Here is a 22,382-nt window from a genome sequence, read left to right on the forward strand (position 1 = left end):
TGAACCTTCTGACTTCTCCGTCTCTCCATTTGGTCGCGGTGCAGTTCCCCCCGCGGCCGCTAGTTAGCAATCTTTTTCTGAATGGTTTATCCGACTTTTTCCGGTCACAGTGAATCAAAGAGATAAGGACAACTATTGTGCAAAAAAAACAAAACAAAAAAAATCACATATAAACAAAGAAAAGAGGCTGAAAGTTCACGACTGCTTCAAATCGGAAACCGGAAATGTGTTGCTACCAGGTGAACCAATCACAGCCCTCTCCGTCTGCGTGTGGTCTGCGTCGCCTCGACGCGTAGTTACAATTTTGGGGAGGTAACGTCAGTGACGGCGTGTGGTCTGCGTGGACGAAAACCACACGCCGTAGGCATGGCGTCATTTTGACGCAGAACCATAACTCAGCCATTAGGATGTGAGTTTACCGCTGGTAAAGAGCTAAACTAGTGTTTTCCTGCGGCTGCAGCCCAGACCATGATGCTTCCTCCACCACTTCACCATTAGGAGTTAGTTTACCGCTGGTAAAGAGCCATCTCTCGGTGCTAAACTAGTGTTTTCCTGCCGCTGCAGCTTCACCGACGACAGCGATGACCAACAAGCTGCATCACTCTGGAGGTAGAAACACAAACGTAACCGACACAGACTGCGTTTCCTGCATCAATAACCCTTTTAAAACCGGAATATTAGCAATAACCCGGTTACACAGCCATGTAAACACCAATAACCCTTTCTACAATCACGCAGGATCAGGAAATAACCAGGTTTGGTCTGGACTAGTCCTGGTCCTGGTCTTGATACTCTGGTCCTGGTCTTGATATTCTGGTCCTGGACTGGTCCTGGTTTTGATACTCTGGTTCTGGTCTTGATATTCTGGTCCTGGTCTGGTCCTGGACTGGTCCTGGTTTTGATACTCTGGTTCTGGTCTGGGTTTAGACGGTCTTGACTACAATTCTACTCCTGGGATGAGACGATCAATAACTGTCCGTGATCAGCGGTGATTTCAGTATTTCCTCAGGTAAAAGACCAGCCTGAGCAGGCAGGACGGTTTAGGGCGTTACCATGACGACGGCTGCAACTACGCAGACGTACAAACCAGTCCAGACGTTTGCTGGTTAACTCTGTCGCAGCTCGTCATCGATATTCTCACTGATAAAAATGCTCTTTGACTCAAACACAGACAAACCCTTTTTACCACGTTTGCAATTACTTGATCTGTGATTTAAGCCGACGGCGCTGCAAAACGCACCGCGGCTTTGAGGAATAAAAATAAATTGGCCTGCGAGAAAGAAAAGAAGAAAGAAAGCAGCAGGATCATTTAACTGAGATATGGATATTCAATAAAAAAAATAAAAAAAAGTGCTGAGAGGCCATAAATTACGTTATCTGGAGTCAGAACAAAGACGTTCCTAGTTCATCATTAATACGTCTGGAGGGGAAACTCATTCTCTCTCCTTCCCGTTTCTGTCAGAGCTGTTTGAAAAATGACAGTAACTTTAATCTGATTAATGTCTGGTGTTGACGGGGGTGGAGGTGGAGGTGGAGGTGGAGGTGGAGGTGTTGGGGGTGGAGGTGGAGACGGGGGAGAACCCAGAGCTCCCCGGGACCATCAACAGCTTTTACAGATGATTGTGAGTGCGTTAATGAACAAGACACAGCGCTGGATGATTTGATCAACATGCGGTAACGCGCTGCTGCCGCTCAGCCCAACACAGCTCCCAGTGGCGGAGCGGAGTCTCAGTACAGAGTTCTCCATGGGCCCTTATGATAGTCATTTTAACGTTCAACACCTCATCCTACCCATCAAACAACATTTATTCTCACTTTTATTGAGCCAAGCCATATAGGCCTATGCTGCAGAAAGCAGAGTAAAATCACAAACTTGTTCACTTGTTCAGAAGAACACACACGCTCGCACGCACGCACGCACGCACGCACGCACGCACGCACGCACGCACGCACGCACGCACGCACGCACGCACGCACGCACGCACGCTCGCTCGCTCGCACGTTCCTCCTCCTCCCATCATGCATCTGGCCCCTGCTGTTTCACGATGATGGTCAGCATCATCTCCATCCCTCAGGGTTCACCACCTCTCCATAAACTTAACATCTGAACATCCTGGACGGACGGTTTCCTCAAATATGCTCAGCCAACGCCTGGGCTCTTAAATGAGCGGCCGGGCCGGGAATGACTAACGACTAAATGATTTGCTTATTCTCACCTCCTTAAAGTCTACGAGCCTCCACTTAAGCGATGTACCTGACACCGCGACCCTGGAACATAAACCACCGGTGCAGCGTGGAGGAGGAAAAGCTCTTATATTTACGCTGCAGCTCACTCAGCATTTAAACCTCCATCGCTCAGGGTTCGAACTCCGTGGCTCGAAAATCAGCTGGTCATCTGATTCCAGGATTTCTGGCGTTCAAGAAATGAGATCATAGTGAGCAGACGGAGGGTGATGGGATTGAGTGAGAAAAGATCTTCCTTACAAACAAGAAAATACAACAAAAACCCCAGAAGCATCACACCTTTTCTGGAGTTTCCTCCCTGAATGTTGGGTTCTGGTTCCAGCCCTGGCAGCGGGTGGATTTGCATAATTCCCCTGATTAAATAAAGGAGCGTATGTTCAATATGTTCACAACACGGTGGTGGAGCGGAGCTGCCAGCTGTCGGAGCAGCAGCCGGGCAGGACGGCCGTTAGCATAAACGCTGCAGCGTTCTCATCCTCCATCATCATCTCCTTCTAAACGCTGCAGCGTTCTCACTCCTCCATCATCATCTCCTTCTAAACGCTCGGCTCCTTAACCAGTTAACGGCTCCTTAACCAGTTACCGGCTCGTCGGGGCAGAAACATCACGCTTAGCGAGGCCCCGAGACCATTTTTTTCCCACCTAGTACGAGCATATCGAGGCATCCCTAATCACGCTATCAGGACTTGAGTCTTCACTAGATTAGATTACATTAGATTGTCCTTTATTCATCCCTCAATGGGGAAATTCGCTTTGTGCAGAAGCAGTAAACTCCAGGGACATGCAGGAGAAACAATATTTGAGAGGGGAAGATTCTTTTTTCATTATGCACTTCGAGAAAAAAGTTGAAATGTCAAGAAAAAAGGCAAATTTCGACTTTATTCTTGAAATTATATTTCAACATTAATCGCAACATTTTGACTTTTTTCTCAACATTTCAACTTTTTTCTCGAAGTGCATAACGAAAAAAAATTTTCCTCCTCTAAAATATTATTTTTATTTAGTGCCACGGCTGCCTCCTCCATAGCCATATCATCATCATGTGCTTATTCATTTTCCGGACAAAACTTCGGCGCGTAACTAGTCAACTAATAATAACTAGCTTTGAGAAAACGCGAAAAGTAAAAACGTAGAAACCTGTGCCAAACTAATGGGGAGATTTTCCCATGTAAGTGAATATGGCAGAATGTCACACTGTGGGTGGAAGGAGGTTAAAAAAAGACAAAATTCATCTTTTTTCTGAGTCACGTATCTTTCTCATACTTGCACGTAGAACTGTCATTCAAACTTCAAAACGGAGGAAAACTTCTCCTTCTCTCTCCAACCCTGAAACTGTTTTTTGCTAAAATGTACACTTTTCAAGATATGAGCGCTCAAGCGATGACTGGAAATCACTTTTTTGTCAAATTTAGAGTGGAGCTCTAATTTTTTAGAGTGGGAGAGACAGTAAAAAAATTACCTTATTTTTTATTTGTAACTCGGGCTCACGGCCAAACCGTAAAAGGTAGAATTTTTGGTCAGAATGTAGACATAGGTGTTGAGATTCATAAAATGTGACTTTGACAGGCGGGGTATGCACAAAATTCAAACGGGGGGGGGGGGGGGGGGGGCTAACAGCCACGCCAATTCCTGCCTCGGTCTCCATTGACTGCAATGTAATAAAAAAAAATAAAAACGTTTTCTTCAAAAAAATCTCACTTTGTTTTCGAACTGCCGTTACTAACACATTTTAAGGAATATCTGAATAAAATTAAGATTGTCAGAATCTGCCGGGTTCTGTGTCTTTATTTTTCTGCTAGGAGCTACAGTTTTCTCACAAATCTGAGTTATTTCAGAACTTGTCACAAGGTAAAAGCTGTGGTTTTCTCAAAGCAAACCCGGAACATTCCTCATTTCGAGGTTCTTGTTGCCGGGGCAACCAGCAGTCAGCTGTTGACTGATTAGACTGAGCCAGACTGGTCACATGACCCAGTCAGTACAGACTTCATATACTTTAACCTGGAAAATGGAGAAATCTGAACCCTGACCTTTTGACCTTAGATGATCAACAGTCCTGCTGGGAACCGGTTCATGGGATATAGATATATATATATATATATATATATATATATATATATATATATATCCTGCCGGAACAGGATCCGGCACCTCTCGATTTTGGCCTCCCTGTGTTCCGGGACTTATTTGGGCAGATCCGGCACCTCTCGTATATATAAATAAAACAATAATAATATAAAAAAGTGTAACTTTTTAAATAACTGCGTTATTTTGGGGTTGATGCAGCCGCGTCTCTCTGCCTAGAGTCACTGCACTGTGTCCAGCAATGTCCCGCCCACAGCACCATCTGATTGGTTACACACAGAGACAGGCACGGGAAACAGCCAATCAGCGGTGAAGGCTGTGCTTGCTCTGTGCTCACACAAACAGAGGAGCGGAGAATACGTTTAGCCGGGTAGAGAAGCTCCGGAGAGGATATCTATGTTTCCAAGGTAAGTTAAGGCAGGAGACACCCTATTATTGTTATTTTAGCTTTCCAAAGTGCACCAGATTGATGCATTTAAATGCATTATGCTCAAAAAATTTCCCGGGGGGGAACGCACCCCCCGATGGTTTGACATACAGAGTCATGGGTGGTGTCATTGGACTCTGTATCGAGTCCTTGACCTTCATTGGTGCAAATTAGCCCCTTCTTCTGATTGGCCGATATGTGAGTCCTTCACCTTTATAGCTTGCAAAATGCAATAATGTACACAAATGTGCAGCAGCCCGCCGTGGCACTCTCGAAATTTCTGCGAGGAAATTGTCTAGTTTTAATATATTATTTTTAATCTCTTTTTCATTATGCATTTGGGAAAAAAGTTGAAATGTTGATATTAATGTTGAAATACAATTTCAAGAATAAAGTCGAAATTTCGAGAACAAAGTTGAAATACATTTCGACTTTTTTCTTGAAATTGTATTTCAACATTAATCGCGACATTTTGACTTTTTTCTGGACATTTCGACTTTTTTGCATAATGTGCATAATGAAAAAAAAATCTTCCTCCTCTAAAATATTATTTTTATTTTTCTCCTGCATGGCCCTGATTCTCTTCCGTACACAAAACACACACGTGCAATATATAATTACAAAATATAAACAGTATATACATTGGAATGAAAATAAATCATCACTATTGATGAAACGGAGGAAAATATCAGGAAAAGAGTTCCTCGTTTAAGAGATAAAGGTATTAAAGTCGTCCTTTTCTCCTTGAATGAAACAACTTTCTTTATAAATTGCTGTTTTTTTGGCATCAAAACAGAAACAGATCTGCAGGAGAGCAGACATCCCGGTTCTTCTACAACAACCTTGAAGAGAAAAGAACAAGTTATTCTGCTCATCAACCTGGGAGTTTGGAAGTGAACTGTAGAGCCTTTAGTGAGGAGATGTAATCTCCTCCTCTGTTGATTTATTCTCTTCTCGGAGCTGGAATGTCGTATTCTAATCAGGAGGATAAAAAGGGGAAGGAGCTGCAGATAATAGTCATTATCCGGCGCAGCGATGACCGGAGCAGCAGCATCAGTATTCCCCCCAACGCTTTAATAATTCCTGCCTAACAGACGGCCGGTCGTTCAGCAGCTTCTATATTCTAAACTATAACTATATTCACATTAAACTGGTGATGGGAGGAGAGAGGCCGGGCGAGCGAGCGTCGGCTGGACGGGGGAGAGAGAGGGTAACTGATAAAACCACTAAAGTCTTTTTATCTTTTTATCCCTCCATCATTTAAGGAACGACAGTTGTTTTGTTCCACAGTCGGTGATTCGGAGGGAAATAAAGCCGTACTTGTTTGGTCCTTACTTTTGTATATTCCTACACATATTATATATAAATATATGTATATATTTATATATAATGTATGGATGGATGTTAGTTTTATTCATACAGAAATAAAAACATCAGTTGTTCTCCGGTGAACCTCCACTCGGACGTCAGACGGTTTCCTGCTTCGGTTGCTCCGGTTTCCCCGGTTTCCTCCGCTATGCAACTCTTTCTCTGCTGGTCAGAGCGGAGCTCGTGTGTCGTGTGTCGTGTGGAGATAATGAGACAGTGTTTGCTTCACCCGACTGACCCGGGACTCAACCAGCAACTCCTCTCACTGGAGCTGGAGTGGAAACTCTGGCACATTCCTGAGGTAACTGGGTCACCGTGATCCCCCCCATTCCTGAGGTAACTGGGTCACCGTGATCCCCCCCCATTCCTGAGGTAACTGGGTCACCGTGATCCCCCCCGTTCCTGAGGTAACTGGGTCACCGTGATCCCCCCCATTCCTGAGGTAACTGGGTCACCGGCGGACCCCCCCCATTCCTGAGGTAACTGGGTCACCGTGACCCCCCCCATTCCTGAGGTAACTGGGTCACCGTGATCCCCCCCCATTCCTGAGGTAACTGGGTCACCGTGATCCCCCCCATTCCTGAGGTAACTGGGTCACCGTGATCCCCCCCATTCCTGAGGTAACTGGGTCACCGTGATCCCCCCCATTCCTGAGGTAACTGGGTCACGGGTGGATTCCCCCCCATTCCTGAGGTAACTGGGTCACTGTGATCCCCCCCATTCCTGAGGTAACTGGGTCACCGTGATCCCCCTCATTCCTGAGGTAACTGGGTCACCGTGATCCCCCCCATTCCTGAGGTAACTGGGTCACCGTGATCCCCCCCCCCATTCCTGAGGTAACTGGGTCACCGTGATCCCCCCCCATTCCTGAGGTAACTGGGTCACCGTGATCCCCCCCATTCCTGAGGTAACTGGGTCACCGTGATCCCCCCCATTCCTGAGGTAACTGGGTCACCGTGATCCCCCCCATTCCTGAGGTAACTGGGTCACCGTGACCCCCCCCCCCCCCCCCCATTCCTGAGGTAACTGGGTCACCGTGATCCCCCCCATTCCTGAGGTAACTGGGTCACTGTGACCCCCCCCATTCCTGAGGTAACTGGGTCACCGTGATCCCCCCCCAATTCCTGAGGTAACTGGGTCACCGTGATCCCCCCCATTCCTGAGGTAACTGGGTCACCGTGATCCCCCCATTCCTGAGGTAACTGGGTCACCGTGATCCCCCCCATTCCTGAGGTAACTGGGTCACCGTGATCCCCCCCCCATTCCTGAGGTAACTGGGTCACCGTGATCCCCCCCATTCCTGAGGTAACTGGGTCACCGTGACCCCCCCCCCATTCCTGAGGTAACTGGGTCACCGTGATCCCCCCCCATTCCTGAGGTAACTGGGTCACCGTGATCCCCCCCATTCCTGAGGTAACTGGGTCACCGTGATCCCCCCCATTCCTGAGGTAACTGGGTCACCGTGACCCCCCCCATTCCTGAGGTAACTGGGTCACCGTGATCCCCCCCATTCCTGAGGTAACTGGGTCACCGGGATCCCCCCCCCATTCCTGAGGTAACTGGGTCACCGTGATCCCCCCATTCCTGAGGTAACTGGGTCACCGTGATCCCCCCCCCATTCCTGAGGTAACTGGGTCACCGTGATCCCCCCCCCATTCCTGAGGTAACTGGGTCACCGTGATCCCCCCCCCATTCCTGAGGTAACTGGGTCACCGTGATCCCCCCATTCCTGAGGTAACTGGGTCACCGTGATCCCCCCATTCCTGAGGTAACTGGGTCACCGTGATCCCTCCCATTCCTGAGGTAACTGGGTCACCGTGATCCCCCCCCCCATTCCTGAGGTAACTGGGTCACCGTGACCCCCCCCATTCCTGAGGTAACTGGGTCACCGTGACCCCCCCCATTCCTGAGGTAACTGGGTCACCGTGATCCCCCCCCATTCCTGAGGTAACTGGGTCACCGGCGGATTCCCCCCCCCATTCCTGAGGTAACTGGGTCACCGTCAGATCCCCCCCATTCCTGAGGTAACTGGGTCACCGGCGGATCCCCCCCATTCCTGCAGCAACAAATAATAAAACCCTGAGCTCAGCGAGGGCGACGTTACTCTGACGGGAGGATGTCGGGGACGGATGTTGGGGACGGATGTCGGGACGGATGTCGGGACGGATGTCGGGGACGGACAACGGCGGGGCCGACGCTTCCTCCTGAGGAATGTGGCTAACGGGAAACACTGGACGGGTTTGATGTCGGACTTTACCGTCATCAGACACAAACGTCCCACCAGTAGGATCGCTAACTTTCAGAAATAGAAATAAGGGACGCCCCGATTTCAGCAGCGCAGGAGCCAAAAAAAATAGAACAAAACTTCTGCATAGAAATGTGTTTATTCTATGTGAAAAAACTAAATGCTTTGATTTAAAGTTTAAAGTGCTTTAATAGCAGTGAACTTGCATGAGCCTCCTATGCTACGTATGTCCACATCAGCCCAGATGTAGAATATAGATACAGGTGAAGGTTGGAATATTAGAATATATGGTGTAAAAGTTGTAACAAATAAAGGCTTGGCGCCGCAGCTGGCGTCTTTGTTTTAGAGCAGAAACGACTTCAGAGCTTCAGAAACAGAATGAACCTCCGGCATAGTGCGAAATACAGGGGGTCCGGACCCCCCCGATTAACCCTTGAGCCCCCCTGAAGGACTCAAAACCCAAATTTAGGGGGGGTCTCAATGTTGTCAAAATGCCAGAAATAAGGTCCAGGTTGTAAAAAAACGAACTTTCCCTTTAAGGTAAGAGGCCAGCCTGCTTAATATGGCCTGAACCCACCTGAGAGCTAATGTTTTTTAAATTACTGTTATTATTATTTTGCGTTATGGCCTGTTATGAGTGTGATTTGTGAATGTGTAAGCCGCGTGAACCCACCTGTTGAGACCCATCATGTTTTTTTATTTTATTTTGCGTGATGACCTGTTATGAGTGGAATTTGTGAATGTGTTCACACAGCTGTAGTCCATGTTCCAGACCAGATATCAGCACCACTCTAGGTGACCAAACTTACATATGATTTTTGAAAGATCCATGTCTGTAGATGATATTCTGGTCTGATAACCTTCCTGAGTGGCAGCTGTGTCAGAGTTATCAGTTTACCTCAGAATTGTTTCCCTGCGGGTCCGACCCAAATCCGGATAAATAACGCTCATGTAACGTAGATCTGAGACTAACGTTTCCAGTTTATGATCCGGAGGATTACTGATAAGTGTTTATAACGGCAGAATTTAAAGACTGACAATAAAATCTCTATTATCTCCGACAGAAACCGTCAGAATGTTCGAGGGCAAGAAGAAAAGGAAAACCAACAAGCGTTTAACACGGAATATACGCTGCCTTTTCTTCCCAAGGAAACACACTTTCTTGAATTTTTTACATTTATTACATAGATACAGATATACACCCGTTTTACTGGTTGCTCTCAGGTACAGAAAAATTGATTTTTCTCCAGAAATCTGCACTCAAAAAACAACAACAACTGATGTTTCACTTATGAGCGAAGCAGCAGCAACTTAAGGTTAATTCTTAATATTTCCACTTTAAAAGGAAGTTTAGTTTTGATTGGAATCTTCTTCATGGAGCTGCGTTCTGTCAAAGAGACTCACGTGGCTCTGATCTGATCAACCAGGTGAACTCCCTGAGATTCCTGGTTTAACATGATTTACTAATCAGACATGATTTACTGATCAGACATGATTTACTGATCAGACATGATTTACTAATCAGACGGGACCGTGTGATTCCAGCCACGACTTCACAAGCTAACCAGCTAAAAAAACCAACTAAAACATCCTTTCATTTCCTCAAAACTCTCACTTTTAGTTTCACGGCTCTTCCAGATTGATTCAGACTTTATAAATATGCAAATATGTCCTGATGAGCTCGTATCAGGAGACCTGGACGAGTCCTTACACCCTAACATATTTAGATTAGAGTTTTATTTGTCGCTGAGCCAGCGTCCCGGCATGTTTAGCACGTTGGGAAAATACATAGAAAAAGTGTCCAAATCTTGATTTTTAATTAGATTAGGCCCATGTTTTAACTTCAGATGAGTAAGTGAGGCTGTAATCCGAGGCCAGTGGTCGGTATCGCAAAATACATTATATCAGTTCATAAAATAAAAGGGATAAACCATAATGTTCCCTCGTAAATCACCCGGACAGACTGAATCCTCCCAACGCCCCGGACGTTTGTGATCCGTCCCGGATCATTACTCCACTAATAACCAACTAATAACCCGGCTTTTACTGGTTTTACGGGACTCCCTTTATCATATTTAAACACCTCAATAGACGGGGTCAATTTTCACAAAATCAGAACCCCGAAGGCATTTTGCAAATATTTATAACTGACAACATTTCTAGGGGTATTAAGGGGTTCTGAATCCAAATCTGCTGGATATGAAGCTCAAAAAGGTCCCAAATGCCTCAAAATTGAGAAATCCAACATGGCTACTTTTGCAATATCTAAGCAGTTTCTTCACATCTCAAATCTGAATACGGCATTGAATTGTCCATGTAGGAAAACTTACAAAAGTACATTTAATTCATGTTTGTACCTTGTTTAGTCAAAAATATTACTGAAAAATAGATTTCAGCCTGGCAGTGGCCATGTTGGATTTCTCAATTTTGAGAAATTCTGGGACATTTTTGAGCTTCATATCCAGCAGATTTGGATTCAGCACCTTAATACCCCTAGAAATGTTGTATATTATAAATATTCACAAAATGCCTTCAGCACTTTTGAAGGAAGAAAAAATTCTCAAAACAGTCATATCAGCTATGCACTTGCTGTTTAGTATTATTGTAAACTGTGAGAGAAGCGCTTGTTCACACGGGAGAACTCCCGTGTGAACCTAGACTCTTAGCGTGAGAACTGGCAGGCAGGGGTTGAAGGGGCAACCCCCTCCGCGAGAAAGGTATAAAGACGCGAGAGCCGGAAGTTCAGTGAGAGTCTGCTGTGGGTCTAGTGCACAACGCCCAGCCGGGGTTTTTGATGGCTGCTCTTTGCTTGGACTGTTCCGGCTCTCCCAGTCCTTCTGTGTTAAGGTGAGAGTTTAGGCCAAGCCCCTTGTGATTGTATGTTGCTCTGTCATTTGCGGGGGATAACTTGACACAGAGTTATCCTAGCAAAGGGCAGGTGTGTGTGAGTCTTTTGTTTGCACTGCTTGCTTGCTAATAAATGTATTCATTATAACAAAAGCGAGCGTGTGTCTGATTCATTTTTGCACAGCCGACCGCTCTCGAACCAGAGATTTCTCCCAAAACAACTTTAAATAAGCACATTTTCAGAAATTCTGCGTAGACTAGAATCAGCTGGACTCGTGCGGCGTCTGGGCCAATCAGATTGCTGCGGCGTCTCGGCCAATCAGGCTCCGGCGTCTCACTCACCTTCTTCTTGGACTTGAAGACGTTGCAGCGGAACACGTTGCTCTGTCCGTCCCGGGCGATGTAGCTGAAGATCTTCAGGTCCTGCGAGTCGTGAGACACGTAGAAAATCCTGGAAGGAAATAAAACAGGTCAGACGTTGGAACTGACAGAAACCTGCGACAGAAACCCGGCGGGTCTTTACGATATAAATACTCTATGGGCCTGATTTACTAAAGGTTTGCGTGTGTAACAACGTGTGCAAACTTGACAGCACCCGCAAACCAAAGTGCCAGCTGATCTACTAACAGCGTGCAAAGAGGACTGCGCCTCTCAAATGCGCAAAATAGCACACGCTGTTCATTTAGTACTTTTGCCCTGATGAATAATCAATATGGGGCGTACCCGGCAGAAATCCTAAATACTGGGAGGGGAAGATGCAAATTGCTCCATTTACCACGCGCAATGAGATTTACCAAGCCTGAAAGTAATTGCGCGTATTGTGATTGCGTCTGTATTTAATACGTTCGAAAGGAAGGTGCTAATCTGCTGCTGCTGTTATTGTGGCAAGGAGGCGACATCCAAAATCAAAGAATACGCAGAGAGAGAGTCTTTATTCTGCTGCATGCTATTTTAAAAATGGTTGCACAAGTTTTATTAAAGGCCACTTTTTCTTTAGTTCTTCGCCTTATATCTTGCTTTTAACCTCATCTGCCGTTCTTTTTGTCTTACCAACTGCATTTATTCTATCGCAGGTTTTCTCCGATATTGCGTTTCTTTTGGTAATGTTTAAATTTCTTTGCTGTAGTTCATGAATGTGTTTATTTGCCTCTTCCACTAATATCTCTAACTCCAACTCGTCAAATTTCATTTTGCGCTTGCGACTATCCTGCTTTCCATCCAGACTCTCCATGGCGCAAACCGTAATACACGCAACACCTCATTTAAATACTGCGGTTTGCACCTGTTATCAATTACGCATTCTTAGTTGATCACCCGCAAACCACACAACAGCACGCGCAATTTAGTACTCTTTATTTAGGATCTTAGTAAATCAGGCCCTAAGACTGTAAAAACACACAGCACTTTGGTTTTACAACGAGATGGAAAGTTCATCCTCACTTCAGAACGACGGGGCCAAAAGTCAACTTTAATTTCAGCAGAATGTTTTACCTTAAATACATATATGCTCAGTGGAATAGAGGAGGTTATGTTAGGTCAGGAAGACGGGGATGAACAGTGCAACTTTGAGAGGAAAAAGAGTAATAAAAGAAAAGAAAAGAGAACTAATGGAAAAGCACTGATAAAAAAGTTAACACTGAAACCGTAAAAAAAACTGGAAAACTGAGAGCGAGGCTGAAACTCTCTGAGCTCCATTACTCCCTTACAAACTTTTAATTATTCATGCGACTTCAATCTCCCACTCATAAACCCCGCGGTGCTTATGGACTATCACGCCCAGCCTTTCATGAGCTTAGGACATCTAAATTAATTCTATTAGCTCGTTCATTTAGTGAAGCAGAAAGTCTGAGCACTTTTACCAGGCAGAGGTGGAAAGAGAAGCTGTTTCTGTCGTGTTTCTGTCGTGTTTCTGTCGTGTTTCAGTCGTGTTTCTGTCGTGTTTCTGTCTCGTTTCTGTCGTGTTTCTGTCGTGTTTCTGTCGTGTTTCTGCCGTGTTTCTGTCGTGTTTCTGTCTCGTTTCTGTCGTGTTTCTGTCGTGTTTCTGTCGTGTTTCTGTCGTGTTTCTGTCTCGTTTCTGTCGTGTTTCTGTCGTGTTTCTGTCGTGTTTCTGCCGTGTTTCTGTCGTGTTTCTGTCTCGTTTCTGTCGTGTTTCTGTCGTGTTTCTGTCGTGTTTATGTCTTGTTTCTGTCGTGTTTCTGTCTCGTTTCTGTCGTGTTTCTGTCTCGTTTCTGTCGTGTTTCTGTCTCGTTTCTGTCGTATTTCAGCATCTGCAGAACAGCAGAATCACATCTGCTGCCGGGCTGGACAACGTCTTCTTTGTCTCCTTCACATCCGGGACGGCTCGGTTTCCATGGCAACATCATGTTACATGATTCAAAAACTGTCCACAAATGTGCAGATTCTTCCAGGAAGTTTCATCTATGACTGACTGTGTTTCCAGCATCAATAATCCAAGTTGTAACCCCCCCCCCCCCCTCCCCCTCCAGGTGGCATCCCCACAAACACATCAAAAAACAAAAAAACAAAAACAAAAACAAAAACAAAAAAAAAAAAACAAAAAAAAAAAAAAGGAAAAAGGACAGACAGGAGAGACTCAAATCTGTGTCGATCATTAAAGTCATAACACCATCATTTTGGACCTTTGGCATAGAGATAAAAAAATTCCAACAGTCAGGATATGGGCATTAAAAATATTTTTAGGCAAGAAGTTAAGCAAAAGGCAGACTCTTGATATGATTTATGAACTGTGACCAGGTTCTGTTATATTTATCCTCCAACCCATGTACTGTATACCTAATTTTTTCCAGAGCCAACCCCAACATCACCTCTCTAATCCAATGAACATACGAAGGAGGGTTTTTCCCTTTCCAATTCAGCAGTATCAGACGACGAGCATGCAACGATGCAAAGGCAATTGCATTCTTGTGGAGGCGAGACAACATCAGCTCATCAGAAGCCACACCGAAGATAGCTATCAAAGGGTCAGGTTGCAGCGTTTTGCCAGAAATGGCTGAGAGTGATTGAAAAATTGAAGACCAAAAACCACACAGAGATGGGCACGACCAAAACATGTGTCCCAAAGAAACAGGAACATATTGACATCTAGGGCAGTTTGGTACAACATTAGGATACAATTTAGACAGTCTGTCATTAGAATAATGCAATCTGTGGACAACCTTAAACTGAATCAGTCCATGCCTGATACAGAGAGAAGATGTGTGTATACGCTGTATGGTATTTTTCCAAGTTTCTTCCGGTATTATCACTCCGACTTCTGCTTCCCATGCCGTTTTGATTTTGTCCCATGTATGAGGGCAGCTATCCAAAATTAATGAATATATTTTTGATATCCCTTTTTTATTAAATGGATTCACATTGAGGACCAAATACAGTAGGTTTTTAGAAGGTGGGGTTGGATACCCTGGGAAAAACCTAGAGGCAAAACTCCGAACCTGAAGATATCTGAAGTAATGAGATTTTGGCAAATCATGATCTTCGCATAGAAATTTAAATGATGCAAAGCCCTCGTCAGTGAAAAGATCTTGAAAGTACACCAAACCATTTCTGCGCCAAACTGCAAACGCCTGATCTATTTGAGATGGTGCAAAAAGATGATTACACATTATTGGGGAAAAGCTACATATATTCGTCAAATTAAAATGTTTTCTGAACTGATTCCAGATCTTAATCGAATTTTGGACCACCAAGTTAGAGTTCAGTTCAGATGCTTTAATATTCAGTGGGAGAGGGGCAGTTAGGATTGAAATCGGGGAAAATGGGAGCGTAGCTCTCAGTTCCATATCCGCCCAGACCGGACCCTCTTTATCTGCAAACATGGTGATCCAATATGTCAGCTTAACAATATTAGCTGCCCAGTAGTAAAACAAAAAATTAGGTAAACCTAAGCCACCATCAGATTTAACTCTCTCTAGGCTTGCCTTCTTTATACGTGCAGGTTTTTTATTCCATATGAACGAGGAGACAAAGCGATCCAGCTGAGCAAAATAAGATTTTGGGAGAAAGATGGGAATCATTTGAAATAAGTAAAGAAACCTGGGCATTACAGTCATCTTCACTGCATTTATTCGCCCTGCCAGTGAGAATGGAAGTTTCGACCATCTATCAAAATCCTTTTTAGTACGGTCTAAAATAGGCCTGAAGTTATGTTGAAAAATAGCCTTAACTGACCCTGCCACTTCTATTCCCAGGTAAGTAAACTTGTCCTGTTCAATTCTAAAGGGCAAATCTTGATAAGTGATCCGTTTCGCCAGATTGTTCAACGGAAACAGTAAAGATTTCGACAGATTAACTTTGTAACCTGATATGCTACTGAATTTTCGCAGCCAATGGAGAAGGTAGGGTATGCTCTTAATTGGGTCCGATATTTGCAAAAGCAGATCATCAGCATAAAGTAATGTTTTATGATCTGTTTCACCCCTGGATATACTCTTAATGTTGTCATCAGACCTAATAGCAATTGCCAGTGGCTCGATCGCAATGTCAAACAGGAAGGGCGACAGACAGCAACCTTGTCTTGTACCTCTATGAAGCGAAAAATATTCTGAGATCAGGCCGTTTGTCCTGACTGCAGCCACAGGTGTTGAATATAGGACTTTGATCCACCTACAAAAAGTGGGACCCATTCCAAATTTTTCTAATGCTGCAAAAAGGTAGCTCCATTCGATTCTGTCAAAGGCCTTTTGCGCATCGAGGCTAAGAATAACTTCAGGTTGTACTGTAGAATGGGGAGAAAACAACACATTGAATAACCTCCTAATATTAAAAAATGATTGGCGTCCAGGGATGAAGCCTGTTTGGTCCTCATGTATAACGGTGGAAATTATAGGGTCCAATCGTTGCGCAAGGGCTTTAGTCAAAATTTTGTAGTCACAGCACAGAAGACTTATTGGCCTGTACGAGCTGCACTGAACCGGGTCCCTATCCTTTTTTAGTAAAACTGAAATTGTGGCCTGGGTGAGCGTTTGTGGCAACTTTCCATTAACCAAGGATTCATCATAGACTGACTTGAGGACAGGTACGAGTTTCAAGGAAAATTCCTTGTAAAACTCTATGGGGAATCCATCTGGACCTGGCGCCCTTCCTGTTTGAGACGACCCAATGGCTCTTGCCACCTCCTCCTGCGACAATGGCTGCTCCAGACCTGACTGATCATCAGGAGAAAGCCTTGGGATATCGAGTGAATCAAGAAATGAGTAAATCTCAGATGAGCTACCATCTACCTCTGATTGATATAGAGTGGAATAATATTGTTTAAACCGATCATTAATGACTCGGGGACTATGGGATATCGAATCTGCGCCTGTATCGATTCCTGGGATCGTTTGCTCAGCCGACTGCTGTTTAAGTTGAAGTGCAAGGAGCCTCCCCGCTTTATCTCCATGTTCATAATATACCTGCCTGGATTTAAAGATATTTCTTTCAGCCTTCCATGTCATAAGTGTATTAAATTCAGTTTGCAACAGTAATTTCTCCTTAAACAGATCTGATGTAGGCGAGAGAGCATAGCGCCTGTCAATGTTTGCAATTTTGTCAGCCAGCCCTTTAAGTTGTTTGGAGCGCTCCTTATCCCTATGTGCCACATAAGAAATAACTTGGCCCCTAATGTAGGCCTTCATAGACTCCCACAAGACTCCCCTCGACACATCCTGAGTGTCATTAGTTTCCAAAAAGAAGTCAATCTGATTGTTGAGAAATGTTTTAAAACGTTTACATAAAAGTAATTGGGGGTCTAGCCTCCAAGTCCGTTGAGGGGCCACATTGGCTGGAAAAACTAGATCCATCTGCACTGGGCTATGATCTGATAGCACTATGCTGTGATATTTGCTGCTGGAAATTAAAGGGAGTAGCTGATTATCAACAATAAAATAATCAATCCTGGAGTAGCTGTGATGAACAGGAGAGAAGAAGGAAAACTGTTTAGTGGTCGGATTTTTTATCCGCCAGGGGTCTGATAAACCATAAGAATGAAGGAGAGAATTAATAGTCACTGCAGCGGACGAAAGAGTACTGCCTGACCTTGCACTTGACCTGTCCAGCTGGGCGTGAAGGACACAATTAAAGTCTCCACCTAGAATTAATTTATAGGAATTAAGGTCCGGGAGAATTGAAAAAAAATTAGCAAAGAATTGCGCATTGTCCCAATTTGGTCCATAGATATTAGCCAATATCAATGGTGTGTTAAACAGTTTGCCCACTACAACAATATATCTACCATTAACATCTGATATTACCTCAGAGTGCTCAAATGGAACCCCTTTCCTAATTAGAATTGCTGCTCCCCGGGCTTTATAGTTAAAACGTGAATGATATATTTGACCAATCCACTTACAACTTAGTCTTTTATGGGAGTTAATGTTTAAATGTGTCTCCTGTAGCAATATTATATCAGGTTTTAGTGATTTCAGATGACTAAATATTTTGCTCCGTTTAACCAAATTATTCAACCCTTTGACATTCCAGCTAATAAAAGAAATTGCTCCTTGTTTATTATTTACCTTATCCAGAATCACATTGCATCAATTTGAAATGAACAGGCCCTACATGTTGGTTATATACAAATACTCCAGTGTGTGTTTGAGTCAAACCATAAACCACAAATGAACCCAAAAGACAACTAACAGAAACAAACGAATAAACATAGATAAACCCCTTACCATCCTGGATCCCTGGGCTGGTCTTCCCTAAGCCTGAGACTGCCCTAAAAACTCTCCTCTCTCTCCTAGGCATATAACACGTCTACACTAACTTCAACTCTTACATGAACACTGCAAAGGCAGAACAAAATGTAATAGGGCTTTCCTCTCAATACTGTTACTGCTGCACGTGTGCTGGCGCTTATCTGGTCACAGTAAAGCTCTTAACACTTACAGTTGGAAGATATCCCCACAAAAAAAAAATAGTAAAATCAAATAAAATCACTTATAACGGTAGTGATAAGGGGGTCAAATAAAAATTAGAAAATAAAGAAAAAAAACCTATTAGGGCTATGTCAAATTGGGACTTAAACTAAGGTGGCAGATGGAAAGGAAAACAAAAGGAGAATATTAACATTTTTAAACAATATATTCTCCACGCCACGACACCTGCATTAACCCTTCACATATTGCAATGAACTATGCATATCTATTCAGCATGGGTCCTCAGTCCAGAGTCCTTTTTTTTTTTTTTTTTTCTCCCCTCACCCATTTATAATATTAAGAGGACTGAAATATATCACTCAGCATTGTACATAGTCCAAACGTAAAATGCAACCAACTGCAGTGTGATGACGTTCACCAGTCAAAATATAAAAATATAAAAATATAAGTCAGCATGCACAGACTGTTGCGCAATCAACACGCAGCATGCAGGATACCTGTTACGGCCCCGTGATTCAAAGTCACTCTCCTCCCGTCTCCCGTGTGCGTAATTTGGCCTCGATGTAGTGCTTTGCCTTGATCGGGTCTTCAAAAGATACCTGCTCGCCAGCTGGAGTCGTGATCTTCAGTGTGGCCGGATACAGGAGACCGTATTTCACGTCCGCGCACCGGCGGAGCAATCCCCGCACCTCGGTAAAGGCAGCTCTCTTTTTTCTGACAGCAGCCGAGTAATCCGGGTAAATGTAGAAACGCTTGCCTTTATGAGTGATGGGACCCGCACTCATAGCCTTCCGCAGGACATCCACTTTCTCCTGGAAGTAGTGGAACTTGATAATTACTGCCCGCGGAGCGTCCCCATCCTTCGGTCTCGGCTGCAGGCTTCTGTGCGCCCGGTCAAGTGTCGGCGCGTAGTCGAGGGCCAGCGCTTCCTTCAGCAATTCAGCCATGGCTTTCTCTGGTCGGATGTTTCCAAACCCCTCTTCCACTCCGAGTAGTCTGCAGTTATCTCGCCGCTGCCGGGACTCCAAATCTTCTGTCTTATCTGTCAGCCGGGTGACTTGCGTAGTTAACATTTCAACTTTAGTTTCAAGTGCTACAACCCGGTTAGAACAGCCATTCGCTTCCTCCTCAAGATCACCAATGCGGGTTGAGAATGCGGCGTTTTCTTTTCGAACTTCTTCAATCACCTTCGCAAACTCTGCGCGCACATTCAGGATTTCTGACCTTAAATCAACCGCCAAGTTGTCCATTTTCTTGTGCAGTTTATCCGCAGCTTCCATCACAGATGAGTCGATCTTCGTTACCACACTACGCTCCGTTTGTTGTATGGCTGCCATGATTGTGTTGAGATCCGACCCCGACCCCGCTTCAGCGGCTGGATCCACATCAAGCGAGCCTGAGGCTTCAGGGCCTGGCTTCGGCTTTGGCAATTTGGGCATTTTGAACAGCCTCGAATTTAAAAAAAACTGCTAATCCGAGGCACTTTGTAATTTAGAGACACGTTCGCACCGAGAAGGCCGAGTAGAAGAGGAGAAATATTAAATAAATGTTCGCACTAAGCAGAGCTCACAAAAACACGTCCTCACATGTCGCTGCTCAGCTGCGCCCCCTCAATAATCCTTTTCTAACCTGAATATGATCAATAACCCGGTTACACGGCCATGTAAACACCAATAACCCCTTTGAATAACCAGAATTTGCTCATATTCAGGTTTTTAAAAACCCCAATATGACCCCTGGGTTCCTCCTTTTCTAACTGAATATTGGGTCATGTAAACGTAACGGAATATCCCCATCAAACGGAACAGGAATCTGTTTTCTGCACATGCTCTGTTCACAAGGAATCCTGGTCTTTTGAGTCCAGGAAGTTCTTATAAACACGGAGAAACCAAGACCAGGAGGAGACTAATCCCTAACTCCTCTCCCTCTTTATCTTCCCTGCTGCTGCTCTTGTTTGTCTCGTCTTCAGAGTCTCTCCTTTTCACTCCTCCGAAACTCTACAATCATGGAATTGATTAACTGGTCTCTCAGCACAATTGACCACATTTTTGCAACAAGAAGACTGGGGGTAAGGGAGCCCTCCTGCCCCAATGGGACATTTTTTGCTGGATACACAATGGACGCGTACAAGCCGTTGTGTATGGCGATATTGTCAGTCGAGGATGCAGAAGATGCCTACATATTTGGATTTATGATCGCAGGATTTCTCCTGATTATCTCCTTGATCGGAGGTGGGGGTTTCCTGATGTATCGACAAATGCGTAAGTCGTCGGCGGCCTCCTTCAGCCACTTTTCCAGGCTGCCGGACGTGGCGGATGGATCAAGCAAAGCGCTCATCCGGATCAAACAGGCTTTATTAAAGGTAGACATTCCTCTACTAATATTCGCAGATTATTAAATATTATAGATTATTCCAGTATCAATAAACAGGAAACTACTATTATATCCTTAGACGCGGAAAAAGCATTCGATAAGGTAAATTGGAAGTTTCTATTGGCAACCTTACATAAATTTGGATTTGGCGAATCTTTCATTGACTGGATAAAAATATTATACAGCTCTCCCAAGGCACGTGTAAGGACAAATGATCAAATCTCTACAAGCTTTACCTTGCAAAGAGGCACTAGACAGGGTTGCCCTCTATCTCCCTCATTATTTGCAATATTTATCGAACCTTTAGCAGCAGCTATTAGACAAAATCAAAATATTAAAGGTATACAATGCAAAATAGTAGAGCACAAAATAAGTCTTTATGCGGATGACGTACTCCTCTTCCTCCAGAACTCACGATCTTCACTATCACAGACAATCGCACTTATAGAGGGATTTTCATCTCTGTCTGATTATTCTATTAATTGGTCTAAATCCACCGTTTTGTGCGTGAACTGCAATTTTAGGAATATATCCAATACTCAATTACAATCAGGGAACATTAGATATTTAGGCATAAACATCTCCCCTAGGCTGTCAGAGTTAATAAAATTAAATTATGTTCAGCTTATAAAGAAAATAGAAGATGATCTTGCTAGATGGAGCTCTCTCCCCATTTCACTCATGGGTAGAATAGCTACCATTAAAATGATGGTTTTACCAAAAGTAAATTATTTTTTCTCAATGATACCATTCAAACCCCCTATTTCCTGGTTTAAATCGCTGGACTCAGGTGTTTCAAAATTTCTGTGGAAAAATAAAACTCCACGCATTAGTTTAAAGACATTGCAGAAATCTAAAGAATATGGAGGTTTAGAGCTACCTAACTTTCAGTATTACTTCCTTGCCAATAAATTACAGTATATTGTAAAATGGTCAAAGGATCATCCTTTAGATAGTCAATGGCTGGACTCAGAGCAAGTGTTTTGCAACGAACTAGAAATCTCAGAGTTACCATTCATTAGTCAAAGTATCAAACGTCATCAATGTTTCAAAAGCATTAATATTAGCACAACTTTATCAGCTTGGTGGGAATTTCTTAAAGTAGCTAAAATTTCACTTTTTCCATGTGACCGTACACCCATATGGAACAACCCAGACATCGTGAAAAATGATAAAAAGATGGTTAACTTCGTTCAATGGAGAGATCAAGGAATACGGTATTTACAGCACGTAATTGTAGGAGGACAGTTTGTACCTTTCAATACACTTATGGTTCAATACGGAGTTAGCAGGAGTAAATTTTTAGAGTATCAACAACTCAAGGCCATAATAAATAAAACATACAAAATTAGACAATTAGACTTACAACTTCCCGCTAAGATAATAGATTTATTAAATCTAAGCAATTTAAAGTTGTTATCAAAACTTTACAGGTTAGTGTCTAAACTGGACGAGTCAGTCTCTCTCCCGATCTCCAAGTGGGAGGCGGATCTCTCTCTGTATACCGACCAGCTTTCTTGGTCACAAATATGCTTAAATACGTTTACTATGACTAAAAACCCAAACTTACAACTTATACAGTATAAAGTTCTTCATAGAATACATTATACTGGACAAAGGATGTTCCAGATGGGCTTTGTCACCTCTAATATCTGTTCACAGTGCACAGAGAACACCCCAGATAATTATATGCATGCTTTATGGTTCTGTACACCGGTACAGAGGTTCTGGAAGGAGATTTGTGAGGATTTATCCACATGGATCGACCACAGAATCCCAGTGTGCCCCACGGTGTGTATATTAGGTCACCTGGGAGACACTCAAATAGATCCTAATTGGACACACCGGGTTCTTACTGCCTTATGTATCGCAAAGAAAACCATTCTAGTAAATTGGAAACAAAAATCCAGTTTATGTA

The 22,382-nt window shown here is 43.9% G+C and overlaps 1 protein-coding gene across 1 annotated transcript in view; it reads right to left on the reverse strand.

Annotated features, from left to right (window-relative positions):
- The window catches only part of LOC133458729 (carboxyl-terminal PDZ ligand of neuronal nitric oxide synthase protein-like), a 214,227-nt gene that overhangs the window by 46,769 nt on the left and 145,076 nt on the right, over positions 1 to 22,382 (reverse strand). Inside the window, exon 5 of the mRNA XM_061738931.1 lies at positions 11,556 to 11,664. Within this exon, the coding sequence (XP_061594915.1) occupies positions 11,556 to 11,664 (109 nt within the window). The remainder of the gene's footprint in view (positions 1 to 11,555; positions 11,665 to 22,382) is intronic.

This window comes from Cololabis saira, chromosome 13, assembly GCF_033807715.1.
Source record: "Cololabis saira isolate AMF1-May2022 chromosome 13, fColSai1.1, whole genome shotgun sequence".
NCBI lineage: Eukaryota > Metazoa > Chordata > Actinopteri > Beloniformes > Belonidae > Cololabis > Cololabis saira.